This window comes from Pan paniscus, chromosome 8 (assembly GCF_029289425.2).
Source record: "Pan paniscus chromosome 8, NHGRI_mPanPan1-v2.0_pri, whole genome shotgun sequence".
NCBI lineage: Eukaryota > Metazoa > Chordata > Mammalia > Primates > Hominidae > Pan > Pan paniscus.
In genome coordinates, this window is record NC_073257.2 from 135587524 (window position 1) to 135602380 (window position 14857).

Consider the following 14857-nt stretch of genomic DNA (forward strand, 5'->3'; position numbering starts at 1 on the left):
AGAAAGTGGGCTGTGATTGCTGACAAATGCTGATTTGAGCTTCTTCTCTGCACAGCTCCTTAAATGCCCCTCAACATAAAACAGACACGAAAGAGGGTGAAGCCGCTGCGGCCCTCCTGGGACCCACGTGGGAGGATGAACACAGTAAACAGGCACTGGACTCCGCCAGAAGCAGACGCACCACGTTGGTTGATTTTATCCTGCAGAAAAACATCTCAAACAGCCTGTCAATCTCTGGACATGTTTCTACTCAGTCAAGTACCAGATTTCACTTATAAAAATGAAGACTCTTCAAGAGGTAAAAAGACACCAAATACATTCAAAGTACAGATTTTCAATTTCTCAAGTCACATTTTCTGAATGTGTTAAGGGAATCCTACAAACAGGGCACCACATGGCAGAGGCTGGCTCGGCTTCACACGTGTTCATGGTGCAACTGCTGCAGTGGGGAGCAGCCCCGCAGGAGGAGTGGGAACCGAGGAGGATGCAGGTCCTGCCCTTGGGAGCTTCCAGACCAACAGCAGAGAGAACCTGAAGTAACACAACTCCTCTGAGAGGCCCTGAGGGCTCTGCAGATTTGTTCAAAGGAGTGAGAAATCACCATGGTCCTGAGAGGGGGAAGGCTTCCTGGAGGAGGCGGCATTTGAGACAGGACTGGAGAGAAGCAGGAGGGTTTTCAGCTCTGAGGAGAGATAATATATGCAGAGGCCCAAGCTGAACCTAGGGAAAGATCTAGGAGGGTAATTCCGGCTGAAAAGCAGGAGAGAAGGCAAGTAGGAGGGAGGTTCCGGGCTCCGGGTTAAGGAAGGTGATGTGGGCTTGAAGGTCCAGTGAGGAGTCGCTGTGTCACGGAAGGGCTGAGGAGAGAAGTGACTCCAACAGAACAGAGCTTTAGGAATCCAGGATGTCGGCTCTCTGCCAGAAATCTTCGGACGCCACAGCCAGCCTGACCTTTACAGTCTATGAAGCCTGAGGGCTTTACTTTGCAGGAGTAGATGAGAGATTAGAGAGGATGCCTGACCTGAGATCACACACCAAACAGCCCTGGCCAGTCCTGAATGCAGAGCCCCTGCCTGCGAGCCCAAGGTGCCTGCAGACGGGCTCAGTTTGGTGACAAGGCTGCAGGGAGGGTTGAGAATGGCATGGATGCAGTAGGCTGTGTGCAGTAGCCCTGCAAGTTCCAGAGCTGACTACTGGAAATAAGACCGGGCCATCTCGGCACCAAGGGCCAGGACCTGGCTTCTGGGTCAGCATGGCAGGGACTGGACAAATCCACAATCTTCCAAGCAAATGTGGGATTGCTCGGGTTTAAACTGTGGGTCCAGGACATGTCTCAAGGGCCCAGAAGGGTCACTTGCACCATCGTCTCTTTCACCCCTGCAGCTCCCCCTTCTGAACTGCAAAGGTGGTTTATAGTTTTAAATGCTTTATAGCACTGCCTCCATATCTACTGCTGCTAGGCTCAGATTTTCCTACCATGGGCTTAGTTGAGAGCTGTGTGGTCCAATATGTAGCCTTTAGCCACAAGTGGCTATTAAAAGTTAAATTAAAATGAACATTCTATAATATAAGAAACCCAGTTTTTAAGTTTCACTGACCACCTTTAAAGTACTCAATAGCCACACGTGGCCAGCACTGTGGCATTCGATAGCACACAATAGGACATTTCCATCATCACGGAAAGTTCTATTGGCCAACACTGGCTTATAGCAGGAGCCGACTATGTCTTAGCTTGCAGGCCAAATCCAGCTGCCACCTGTTTTTGTAAATAAAGATGTACTGGAATGCAGCCATGGCCATTCATTTCTTTTCTTTTCTTTTCTTTTCTTTTTTTGTGACAGAGTCTTGCTCTGTCATCCAGGCTGGAGTGCAATGGTGCAATCTTGGCTCACTGCAACCTATGCCTCCCGGGTTGAAACGATTCTCCTGCCTCAGCCACCTGAGTAGCTGGGACTACAGGCATGTACCACCATGCCCAACTAATTTTTGTATATTTAGTAGAGACAGGGTTTCATCATGTTATCCAGGCTGGTCTCAAACTCCTGACCTCAGGCAATCTGCCTACCTTGGCCTCCCAAAGTGCTGGCCCATTCATTTCTGTACTGTGTATGTCTGCTTTTGTGCTACAATAGCAGAGCTGAGTGGTTATGACAGAGACTGTATGGCTTGCAAAGCCTAAGCTATTTACTGACCCTTTTAAAGAAAAGTTAGCTGACCCTGAGTATAGATTGTGCAAAAGCTATATGAGAATCTTTTCTCTAAAGATGCTTACTGGCATCTCCAAGAGCCAATAGTGGGTCCCAAACATGTGTCTCTCCTGGGAAAGAGGCAGAGAACATAGTGCTGTCAGCATCAGTGCTGAGCTTAGTGGGGGTGCAGGATGGCCACCCCTAAGCAGGCACCTTGTCTAGGCTGACCAACCTCAGAAAGAGGTAGTGGGGTGGCTGCAAGCCTACCCAGAAAAGTCACACACACCAGAAGGGTCTTACCATTTGCTTTATTTTTTTTTCATTTTTCCCAGGTCAATGAGGCAGCAACATCAACAAAAAGTGAGACATACTTTTTTCTTGCAAGATAATTCAATAATTCTTCCCAAACTGATGCTCCACAGATAATCCTAAGAGGTTTTCATTACATTTAGCCTAATCTGGAAGATCTGGCATTCTACATATCAAAAATAACTCCCAGGCTGATATGAGGCCAACCCATGAGCACTCAATTCCACGCAGGGGCAATACCTCAAGCAGAGAGAGGGCTTCAGGCCACCCCACTTCTGGCTCTTTCCAGTCCTAGCAGGTAAAAGAGGAGATCCAGGCTAAATTATCTGGCCCTTCAGGAAGGCTGGCACCTCTGGCTCTCCCTACCTGGGGAACCTCCAGGGCTACTGGATCAGCAGGGACTTTGGGGGTTGTTTATGGACCCAGAATTTGTGCAAGAAGCTCCATGCTTGCTGCCCAACAAACTCCTGAATGATCTCAGCCTCTCTCTCCTTTTCTGAACACGCTCCTTTGTTGAAAAAGGAGACTAAACAGATTCAAGAGGCTCACTGATGTGCACTTGGCAATGACGCTATTGTCAAAAGAACACAGAATTTATTTGTAGCAGCTTGCAATGTCCCAGGGCCAGAGAGGGTGGATTCTCTTAGGACGCCTGGGAGCATCTCAAATGGTAACATTTGGGACAGCCCAGCTGGGGAAATGCTGCAATTTTAGCTGTGCAAATTGCAAATGCACGTGGAACCCTTGCTGCCACGCAAACAGGGGAAGCACCAGAATCCTTTTCTATGCAGCCAGAGGCTCTGAACGGACAGGCTCCCCTCCTTCTCCTTCTCTCTCTGATTCCCAGGTTGGCTTGCTGAGTTCTCTCACTCCCATCAGCTTTTCTTTGCTGCTCTGTCCAAGTTATTTGGATAAATGGGAACAAAGAAAAGAAAACAGCCTCAGCCTCCAGCCTTCCCTTTTGGGACCTGCCTCACAATGCACCCTCTCTTCCAGGCACTTCTTGAATTACAGAGGAAACAACAGTGAGTGAGTCCACTATGGAGCTACTACCAGGTTGGTTTAATTTGCATGGGTCCCAGACGAGTCTCAAGGGCCCAGGAGGGTCACCCACGCTGTCGTCTCTTCCGCCCCCGCAGCTTCAGCCGCCTGGCTGGCAGGCTGACGGGCTGCTTCCCAAACTTCTCCATGATCTCTCGGATCCTGGCCATGTTGGTTTTGCTAAGTGTGAAGTCACACCTTGTGGCCCCCATGTCATAGCCAACCATACAGTTCTTGGTGGATGCAGTGAAGCCTTCGGCCTTTGCTGTGACCACATACTCTCCAGGGTTCAGGAGGCGCCAGTAATCCCCATCGTTGGCTGTGAAAAAGAAAACCAGGGGAGACTCAGAGCAGCTCTTGCTAATGCAGATCCCGCCAGCCCTCCTCCAAGACCAGCTCCCTGGGCCAGAGAGAGACTCTCAGGCTGGCAACGTGGAATCCGAGCTCCTGCAGATGCAAATTCTTAATGCATTTTGGAAGCCCAGATGTTTTCCTCTCTGAAAGCTGCCTTAATGGTTTTAACAGGGAGGGGAGGTATAGGCTCCCCGCAGTGTCAATACACAGGAGCAAAGCTGGAGAGCCGATCACTAATGCTCTGTGACAATATGAGCCATTCATTATGAACTTGAACTTCCAAACAGTATGCCCTCGCCACAAAATGCCATCTTGAAAAGCCATCAGTGCAGGGCCTCCTGGCTTCCTTAGCATGGCTGCAAGTACACAACAACCATTTTTCAAAGGTGTGGGCTCTTCACTTCTGGAAAGAGAAGGAAAGGACTACATGGACTGAGGTCAGATGGCCCCAGAGAGGCCCTGGTACCTGTACCCCATTCCCTGGCTGGGGCCTGGAGAGACTTGGGAGTTGCAGGGCCATGTATACATGGATGCTGCGGGGCAGAGGAGCCTTGAGACCACATGAGACCCATGCTGGAGCTGAGGTGGTGCCCATGCCTCCCAGGTAACTACCGGCCGATTACCTCCCAGGCACCTAATGTGACCTGGGTCCATCCTCAGCTCTAGGCTAGATCCCTGTGGTGGGCACGGTGGTTCATGCCTGTAATCTCAGCACTTTGGGAGGCTGGGTGTGGTGGTGGGTGCCTGTAATCCCAGCTACTCTGGAGGATGAGACAGGAGAATCACTTGAACCCAGGAGGCGGAGGTTGCAGTGAGCTGGGATCACGCCACTGCACTCCAGCCTGGGCGACAGAGTGAGACTCTGTCTCAAAAAAAAAAAAAAAAAAAAAAAAAAGACAGGTTCTAGGCTGAGGTCTCTCCTCCCAGAGAGCCTACAACCTGGTGAGAACATTTAGATCCACAGCATATCAGAGACCATGAGACAGAAAAGGAGACACCAGAGGCCATCCTGGGGAACACTACACACACGCAGAAAGACGAGGCTGGCACTGGTTCACTGAACACTCCAAGTGACTCTGTGATGCAGGCTGCATGCTTATTCCCTTTTCTACGTGAGTAATTTGATGCCCAGAGAGGTGTAGTATCCTGCACCAGGTCACACGGCTAGTAATCAGCAGTCTTTTGCTTGTGACAATCTGAATGTCCTGCCCAGTCTAAAGTTTTGGAGCCAGGTAGAGAAAAGGTTGGGTTTGATCAAGTACTAAGTAGGCCCTGGTCAAGGTTTGCTTATCTTAGCAAGTCCTGAAGTCTTCTAACGGATGGAAGAAAACTATGCGTGTGTTTGCAAATATACATCTCCCACATACACAGATCTATAACACTTTGAAGCATCATGTTGAAATCATGCACATTCTAATCTCAATTCATCCAAGACACCCCGTGCAATACACTGAGCTCACAGGAGCACAGGACATGATGGGAAACGAAATGTGGAGGTAGTCATTTGCCACATGTACATCACTAAGGAGCTGAATGGAAAACAGGACTCCATCTGAGAGGCCCAGGTACACGCTCAGGTGGGCGGCTCCCTGGCACTTCTTGGTGCTGTGTGCTGGGTCTTTTTTTAATGAAATGGCAAGTTCTTCAACTAAATAAAATGCCACATTAGACCTTTTCAGGAGCACGTCGACAGGCTGAATTATGCCATCGGGTGACTCGAGCCTCGCAGCAAAGTATGTCTTTGGAGATCTCCCTCAGGGTCCCCACAGTCCCTGACAAGCCCGAGCGAGCCATCTCCTCCACGTGCCCTCCCTATCCTCTGCCCTCTCCCTGCTACCAGGCAGTATGTCCTTGAGAGTGGAAATGGCCTCCGCTTCCTGCCTCGGCCCGGTGTTAAAGCTGTAGGCGCCTGAAGAGCCCGTGTTTTCCTCTTCTGTGCTCAACATGCGTGCCGTTTATCCTCCTGGACTGAACGCCGAACAGGTCTGAACATTGGTTTATCTGAATGGGCTGGAGAGAAGTGAGCAACCAGGACAGCATGTGGCTTACTGGCCTGAGAAGCAGAGCATATTAGGTCTCAGCTACCAAGGGTGCTCAGAGGGGATTAGTTAAGGCTGAGAGCCTGCCCCCACCAACAGCTATTGTGGGGCTCTGGACGTTGGAGGCCCCTGGAAGCAAGCCTCTCAGTGGGAGCACCTGACTCAATGGCACTTGGAAGTTAGTTTAAATACCTCAGGGAGGGGGCAGCCCAGGTTCTCACCAAGGGAGGTGTTCAGTAAGCTGAGCAGTGAAAGAAACCCACAATTAATGGTTATCAGCATAACTGGCTCAAGTTCATATTTCTAATAAGAAGCCTTTGTGATTCCCCTTATCCCCGCAAAAGCCAGAAGAAGCCCTCCCTGCCCCCTCCCCAGTCCACCCACTGTGCTGTCGCTGGCCTTCTCATACACATCATGGTGCTTACTCCCTAAACCTGCCGTTATTGCAGGGCCACATGGCGATGAAATCCAAAGTCCTTGGGTGGCCCGAGCCTCTGGGGTCCCAGTTCCTGCCCTCCCCTATTGTATCTCACACCCCTTTGTTCCAGCCATTCTGAGTGCCTTGCAGTGGTGTCTCAGAACACACACATCTCACACCTCTGGGCTTTGCATATACTGTTCCCACTGCTGTTCCCAACTCCTGTGCCAGGTCCACTTCATTTCACCCTTTGTAAAGTCAGGCCTTACAAGATTCCATTTAAATGCCTAGAGTTCGTTTCTTGTTTTGTTTTGTTTTGTTTTTTGAGACAGAGTCTCACTCTATCACCCAGGCTGGAGTACAGTGGCGTGATCTCAGCTCACTGCAATCTCTGCTTCCCAGGTTCAAGCAATTCTCCTGCCTTAGCCTCCCAAGTAGCTGGGATTACAGGTATGCACCATCATGCTCAGCTAATTTTTTTTTTTTTTTTTTTTTTTTTTTTTTAGTAGAGACGGGGTTTCACCATATTGGCCAGGCTGGTCTCGAACTCCTGACCTCACGATCTGCCTGCCTTGGCCTCCCAAAGTGCCAAGGATTACAGGCATGAGCCACCATGCCAGTTCTAGAGTTCATTTTTAATAATGAAAGCTATTCTTACTAATTTTCAAGAAATTTGTTCTGTCCTTGTGGCCCTGTCAGGTGGCCCTCTAATTTTTGAGGAGAAATAGACAAGCAGGTGGAGACAGTGTTCCTGTGAGCCTGAGGGTTCACCCCATTCAGATAAGGGCTCAGTGCTTAGAGCAAAACCCAATGCAGGTCCTGGGGGCCCCTTCCACATCATTGCACTCCACTGCTCCCAGCCGGCCTCTCTCCAGCCACACAAGTCTTCCTTTTGTTCCTTGATTCTTGACTCTGAGCCTTTGCAATTACTGTTCCCTCCAACTGGAATGATATTCTTTGCTCTTCTAAAGGCCAGCCTGTGTATGTCCCCTTAGGGAGGGACCCTTCCTTGGCTTTCCCACCTATTTGTAAATATCACTTGATTTATTTTTTTCATGGCACTGATCATAGTGTGTAGTGAACTTTTAAATCTTCCTTTAGAATTATCTCTAGGTCTCCTTCACTAGAATGTGTACTTTTAGAGGCCATACTTGTTTTGCTCACCGCAGTATTTCTAGTTTGGTGCACAGTAGAAGCTCAATAAGAAAGGTCAAAAGAATGAATACAACGATCAGGACTGTGTGTGGGTTCACACAGTCAGAATGAGGGGTGTTGGGCATGTCATCTCAAAGCTTCTACTGCAGAGACATGGATCTGCCTGATGCCCTCATTGGCCTGGCAGGGCACGCTGTCCTCAGTTCTTGGTTGTTTTCCCCATGTCTTCCTTGAGGCTCTCATTTTCTCTGCTTCTGTCTCTAGCCACTGGAAAAGTCTGGAATCATTCACATTATGAAAAGCAGGAGATGCAGTGTTGGGCTGCTGTCCCCATGAGTGCTCAGGTCTGTGTTCAGGGTGAACCTTCTAGGGAGCTGCAGTGGAAGTCAACACATAATGGGCATCCTGGGCATTCATGCGTGCCAAGCCTGTCCTGCAGACTCTGGCCAAGTGATGGATGAAAGAAGTATGCAGACACAGGTATTTTGCCTGAGCGTGTGGCTAGGGAGCTGCACAGCTTAGTGCCACTGACGAGAGTGCAGCACCCATAAGCCAGAGACGTTTGTATTTATTTAGTACAGATTTAATGACAAAGGCTTGGAGCAAACACAATTTGTGGGTAATTAACATTGTCGACCCCCCGAGTAGAGAGCAGTCCTGTGTGCAAATGATCAAAGGTTGGTTTCTGGAGACATAAGTAAACAAATTCATCTAGATAAATTCCTTTACATTCCCTTGTTATCTACCCTTTGCCCTTCCGAAGCTTTTGCAAAACCTCCTGACCTTCTAAGAAGGTTTGCGTCTTTCCTTATAATTTCTCCCGCCACCCTGACACATCTCCTATACGTGGGCAGAAGGGGCAACTCAGGCCCAAAGAATGTCCACACACGAGCAGGTCAGTTCAGCACCCACCAAGCAAAGGACAGGCATGCGGAACGGTATGCATCTAACTCAAAGCATTCCTACCAGCTTCCCTCCCTGTGGAATTCCATTTAATACCCCTGTTTATTTTATGCAAAATCCATCCCGAAATAAAACTTGTCAGATCACATAAACCTCAGACAGAAATCAAGGCAAATTCAGAGCTTTTCTTGAGAACCGAAAGATTCTGAAACAGAATAAAGAGCCGTGTGTAAAGTATGGAGTTTATCTGTCATGAGAATACACTGGGAAATTATTTATAGAGGGGAAAATCAAGGGAGGGAGATGCATTTCCCATTAGCTCATCAAAACTGTCTCCTTGATTGCAGGGGCTTGAAACTCAGCGCCCATTAGGCAAAGTATTCTATCTTGGCTTATGAGGCCCCAGGGTCTTTTTATCTCCCACTCAGTTCAAAACTCCCACATGTTCTCACATTGCATACAAAGCACTAAATAGTCAAGGAATGTTCTAGGCTCTTTTAGAATTGTCATTTCAAAGGAGCTTCATTTGTAATGTTTAAAATACAAATCCTATGCAGAACCACATCACACAGCCTTTCATGCATAATGATCGCCAACACTCTGCGTGGTCTCTGGCACATTCCAGCTATGCAATCTACATTTGCTGAATTAATTAAGGAATAGTGAATAAATATATGAAAAAAATGAACACCTGTGAGGGGCTACTACGTACAAAATTCCATGGTATTCAGTGTGAAGCCTCATGGTTCATGGCTATAAGATCAGTGACAAACGGTAGGAATGTTCAGAAAATATTATTGAGCAAAGAAATCAGTAACTAGATGGGAAAAATGCAATTTATGGCATTACACAGCAATCTACTATTTTGTGGCATTTTAGACACATTTCCCCCATTTACATATTTGGTCTTTTATGCCAGGCCCACTGCTAGGGAGCCTGGCAATGAAGGATACATGGGCCAGGTCTGAACCCTCGCCTCATCCTAATGTCCCAAAGTCTGCTTCCTGGCAGGTGGAATGGGATCTTTTGTTGGCACGACGGGATCATGGGAACAGTTTGCAGAGAAGGAGCCTCTCCTCCCTGTTCAAGAAAAATGGCATGGAAATAAAGGAAGGAGCACCAGATTTGAAGTCTCCAGTGCTTGGCTCCAATCATAGCTCTGCCACTCACTGGGTAATCCTGGAACATCATGGACTGTTCATCCGCCCATTCACCAACAAGTATTTATCGAGCATCCACTGCTCAGAAGTGGCCAGGCAGGGTGCTCGTAATACATTGAGGAACAAACCAACAAAACAGTCAAGGGCTCCTGACCTCGTGGGGGCGAAGAGACAGAAACAAATCATGAGCAGAGTACACATGAGCCTATTACGTGGTGTGTTAGAAGGGAGACATGCCGCGGGGAAGGGACAAAGTTGGGGCAGGTAAGAGGGACCAACAGCGCAGCGGGGAGGTGTGCCATGCTCATAGGGGTCAGGGTTGGTTGCACTGAGACGGTGACGTCTGAGCAAAGACCTGAAAGGGAGGAGGCAGGAACCCAGAGACCCCCCAGGGAAGAAGGTTGAGGTGGACAGAGGCGCCGCAGTGATGACCCCCCGTGTAGTGTCAGTCCACGGGGAGCAGTGGTAAGTCAGATCATGGGACAGTCAGCCCTGTTTGCCTAGGACGGGTGGGGAGTGGGACACAGCATTTTCAGTTTTAAGTGGGGAATCCCAGGTCATGACAGCCCTGTGGCACAAAAGAAAAACCTGGACTTGTCAAGCACCTTTATTTTCATATCACTTTCTAACCAGCAAAGAACAGGGCAGAGTCCTCTGGGACCCTGAGGGGCACCTGCAGGGCATCTTCCAGCCCACCTGGGGGTCAGAAACCTGAAGCCAAACCCCACTTACCCCTTAACCATCAGTGGGTCACTGCCCTCCTTGAGCTTCTGTTTTTCACTTGAATAAGTGGGAAAGAATGGCCTGTCTCCCTCAAAGGGATAAAGTGAAAACAACTGAGAGAAAGCATGTATGAGCGTTCTTTGAGAACAGATCGTGTGGGGAACAGCTCCTTGTTCCTGCTGTTGCTAAGTGATCCAGGGGCAGCCTTCTGCTGTCCTGACGTGGTATGGCCACTTCATATTTGGTTTATAAAACCCTGGGTCTTACAATTTCTTTTCTTCCACAGCAAAGAGAGTTGGAATAAGATGTCAGCACTGCCTTTTAGAGATCATCCTCTGACCCTCAGATTATCCAAGTTCCTAGAATTTGGTACCCTCCATTCAAAAGGGAATCACGCGTGCTAACCCTGACTAGTTAACACCATCAGACACTCATCCCTTCCAGTGAGTGGGAGCTGAGTCTCCCTGAGGCATTTCATCTAATGACAGCATCAAGAAAATACAATTTATGTGAGGAATGATGGAGTTAAATGACAGAGCTAATACAAGAAAGCTATTAAGAGAGTGGCATATAGGAGATGCCCACGTTTATTGTTACTGTTATTCTTATCCTACCCTTCACATTACAGACACCTGAGTCTTCCTAAGACATCACGCTCAGTGATTTCCTGTGCTTTAATGGAAAAATTGCATCCTCTCTGGCCAGTCCCAACCCACCCCTCCAGCTGTCCTCTTGCTGCTGGTCCCTTCAAACTCTCCACTCCTCCACAAGTCACCCAGTCTACAGCTTCTCCCTCTCCGGAGCAGCCTGGCTCCCTCGCTCCCTGGCCCCTCTGCACTCATGGACACAGGCCACATTCCACCTGGTCTGAGAGCTAAGCTGCCTGCAGATGCAACAACTCCATGGAGACAGAGCTGCTTCCTCAACTCCTTAGAAACTTCCACTGCACCTGGAGGCCAGCTGGCTGCTGCACGACCATCCTGTGAAAGGGACAGTGAGCAACCAGGAAGCACAGGCTGAAAACCTCCCTTTCAAGGGTCTCTTGAAAAGTGGGAAATTTAGAGGAAGGAGACTGTAATTTGGCTCTGAGTAAGACGTTTCTGGCAGTCATTTCATGATTGTAACCCAAGTAAAACGCCTAAAAAAATGGGTATTTCTTACCAAGAGACAGTCTGCACACATTTACAGTTACCTGTTCGGATGTCATGGTTAATGCCTTCTACTGAGATAATGGCGTTTGGGATTCCTTTTCCATGTGAATCTCTCACCAAGCCTTTAATGCCACGATGAACCTGCTCAGCAAACATGAGACACAGGGTGAGGTCACCGACCAGCTCTGGACACAACCGGCACAATGGAGAGGGCTGTCAACCCACCATTGGCCGGTTCCCACCAAGAACTCACACAGCACCACGTCTTGCTCAGAAGGCTTGGAACCGAAAAGCAGGTTCATTGCTCACTGCATTGTCGGGTTCAATTAACAAGGGCGAGGTCTTAGTGTAAGAAAAGTGAACTTATTTCTGAAGCTAGCATTAGGGAAGCATCCTGCTTTAAAATGTGACACTTCTCCTTTGGAGCAAAAAGCTGATACTTTTATAAGGGGAGGGGGCTAGTGAGCAAGGGCAGGGGTCCCCCTGCTAGCCTGGTGTCTTATCTACCAGATAGTTGAGCTGGCACCTTCCTGGGCAGAAATAAGTTGTAGAAGTGGCCAATGGGCATGCTTTCGGCATGCCCTCTGAGGCCAGCCCCTGGAGGTGGGTGGTCTGCCTTGGAGCACAGATGAGCTTGCCCTGCAGGGAATGTCTGCTGAGGGGGAAGTGACAGGTTATTTTGCATTTCAAAAAGGGCTAAGTGGGAAGCAGGGGAAAGGAGAAAGGAGGAAAGAAGAGAAAAAAAAAATTAAATTATCTCTTAGAAAAATAGGAGTCCTCCGGTTATAGGATTGCCTGGCTCTGTGTGGATTTGGAATGTAAACTTCTGCATTTCTTTTGGGTTCTTGCACCAGAAAGTCTTCCATTAGAATGTCCAGAGGCTTAAAAAATATTAGGATCTGAGATGGTTCACAGAAACACTTTTACTAAAAACTGAAATTTAATTTTTATAGGCACATTTATTTTGACTTTGTGGGACTTGCTGACTTAAAAGTCAGAGGGAAAAGAAACAATTCAAAGAAACCTTCCTATAGATGACAACTCCATGCATAGACCCTTCCAATGACTTGTGTCATGCGATGCACTCAAACCTTATGCCTCAGTTTCCCCACCTGTAGAATGATGTGCCAATGCAAGGTGACATTCCATCATTACCAATGACTTTACGCATATTTCGAGGACTGGGCATTTTATCCATAGGAGGCCCTTTGGCTATGGCATCATCACTTAAGACTGATCAGGTTGTTACAGTCAAGTCCTTCTCTTTACAGGGATGCAAAAGAAAAAGAGCCTTCTCTTACAAAATTCCAGGGTGGGAACAGGAATTCCTTGAGTGAGAGGTTCCCCAAAGAAGGAAAAATAGACTCACACCCTTCTGTGCCAGAGCAGCTCACCGGGGGCTGGGTCTCCCAAGACCATCATGGGACAGAGTCAGATGCTAAATCCTGGTGCCAACCTCTGCCCCCTGTGCAGAAGTGCAGCCAAAAGTGCCAGCCAAAGCCATGGGCTGAATGTGCCTTCTGACTCCTGAGCACAACCCATGGAAGGGGAACCTTGTGTCCAGCCTCAGAGTCTTACTTCCTAATGGATGGAGGTTAAGGTGGAGTCAGAATTAACACTTAGAAAAAGCAGGGGCCCTGAGGCTTGACACCTGTTTCTGTTTAATCCATTACTTTCCAGGGAGTCTGTTCCTTAGTGGGGCCCGGATATTGTTTGGTTGGTCGCAGAACTAGAACTGGTGAATTCACTAATGCTGCAAGACGGATGTGTCCTTGACAGCCTACGGCAGGGAGGTGTCCAAGGTTCTCAGCGGAGGCAGCAGCAGCCCCTCCCCAGCTGGGCAGCAGAGCCCAGCGGTACTTGTTAAAGCTGCTCCCAGGTCATTCACCTCTGCCACCTGCAACAGTGACTCTGAAGGCCTGGGAGGGTGTTAGGGATTCAGTTGTGTCCCCACCCCACCCCGACCCCCATATTCATATGTTGAAGCCCTAACCCCAGTATCTCAGAATGTGACTATGTACAGATGGAGCCTTTGAAGAGGTAATTAAGGGAAAAGGAGGCTGTTAAGGTGGCGTCCTCCTAAGAAGAGGAAATTTGGACTCATACACAGAGGTGCATGCACAGAGGGATAACCACCGCATGAAGAGGTGGCAAGATGGCAGCCGAGGAGACAAGCCTCCGAGGACACCGACCCTGTGGGTGGCTTGGTTTCAGACTTCCGGCCTCCAGAGCTGCAAGTCTGCCTTGTAAGCCACCTGCTGTTTTGTGATGGCAGCCAGCGTAGACTGAGACAAGGGGCCTGGGCACATTGGCTCAAACACATAGCACCTGTTCCCTGCGGAGCAGCATCAGAGAGCTCAGGAACCAGTCCCAATTGCTCCAGGCCAGTGGAGACAATGACATTGGTTTAGAGCTCTCTTCCCTGGGGCCTGCTCAAGTGTCAACGCACAGTGGCTCCTCGCAGCACTGTGCTGGCCCAGGATGACGGCCAAGGTCTGAAGCTCTAATTCCATCCCATACTTTCAGCCACCTCGACAGCCTCATCCCCCAGCTAGTCCCCCTCATCCTAGCCACACACCCGCAATATACCTGCTCCATGAACACGATCAGAGATTCCCGGTTATTCTCCCACTCCTCGGGCAGCTGGCTCTCATGTGGGTATTTATCACAGCCCACGTAGATGGACAGTTCGAAGCAGTTTGTATGAAGGTAGCTGAAATCGTTCAGACCTGCCAAGCCAACCGGACAACACTTTAACTGAACAATACTCAAAATGGCACTGGGGAATGGGGCACAGCGGGCAGCAAGGATGTTTAAGAACATTCGGAAGGCCTTGTTTAAACAGGGAGATATGAAGTATCTACTATAGACAAAAATTTGCATTAGAGCAAATGTGTGTGAGTTAGAAAGAGTTTGGAGAGAAGATGCAGCCGGAATGGTTTGTGGTGAGGACAGACACATGGAAGTGTGTCTTTGACAAAAGAAGAACTGAAATAAGTGCTATTTAGATAAAATACTTTATTAAAGTAAAAAAGTTTAATGCTCCTTTTTGGAGTAAAGCTATCATTCATGAACACTATAGGTTTTAAGTGTTTGATTAAGTTTATCTCTACAGTTATGCTGTCTCAGCTATAGCTCTATGACAGTCTTCTATTTTGATTCCAAAAACTGCGATCCTTAACCACTGTTTGCCAAGTGCCTCCTATAAGCCAGGATCTGTCCTAAGCACTCTGCAGCCATTAGGTTACTTAATTTTCACCCCAAACCCAGCAGAGGTAGGCAACACAGCACAATTTTACAAATAGGAAAATTGAGGTTGAGAAGGGGAAGAATAGTACCCAGGACCTTGTATGTGTCTGGAAAGGGCCAGAGTCAGGGTTTGGGCCCAGGTCTGCATAACCTTGCCCACAGCTCC

The 14857-nt window shown here is 48.5% G+C and overlaps 1 protein-coding gene across 2 annotated transcripts in view; it reads right to left on the reverse strand.

Moving 5' to 3' along the window:
* Positions 1–798: 798 nt before the first annotated feature.
* The window catches only part of CPXM2 (carboxypeptidase X, M14 family member 2), a 147600-nt gene continuing 133541 nt past the window's right edge, over positions 799–14857 (reverse strand). Inside the window, exons 12-14 of one of the 2 annotated variants that reach the window (XM_003816302.4) lie at positions 14032–14171; positions 11484–11583; positions 799–3858 (exon numbers count right to left, since the gene is read on the reverse strand). In XM_003816302.4, coding sequence (XP_003816350.1) covers positions 3605–3858; positions 11484–11583; positions 14032–14171 — 494 coding nt within the window. In that variant the 3' untranslated portion in view covers positions 799–3604. Of the gene's footprint in view, positions 3859–4082; positions 9489–11483; positions 11584–14031; positions 14172–14857 lie in introns of those variants that run through there. The other variant, XM_034931651.4, reaches the window with a different exon arrangement.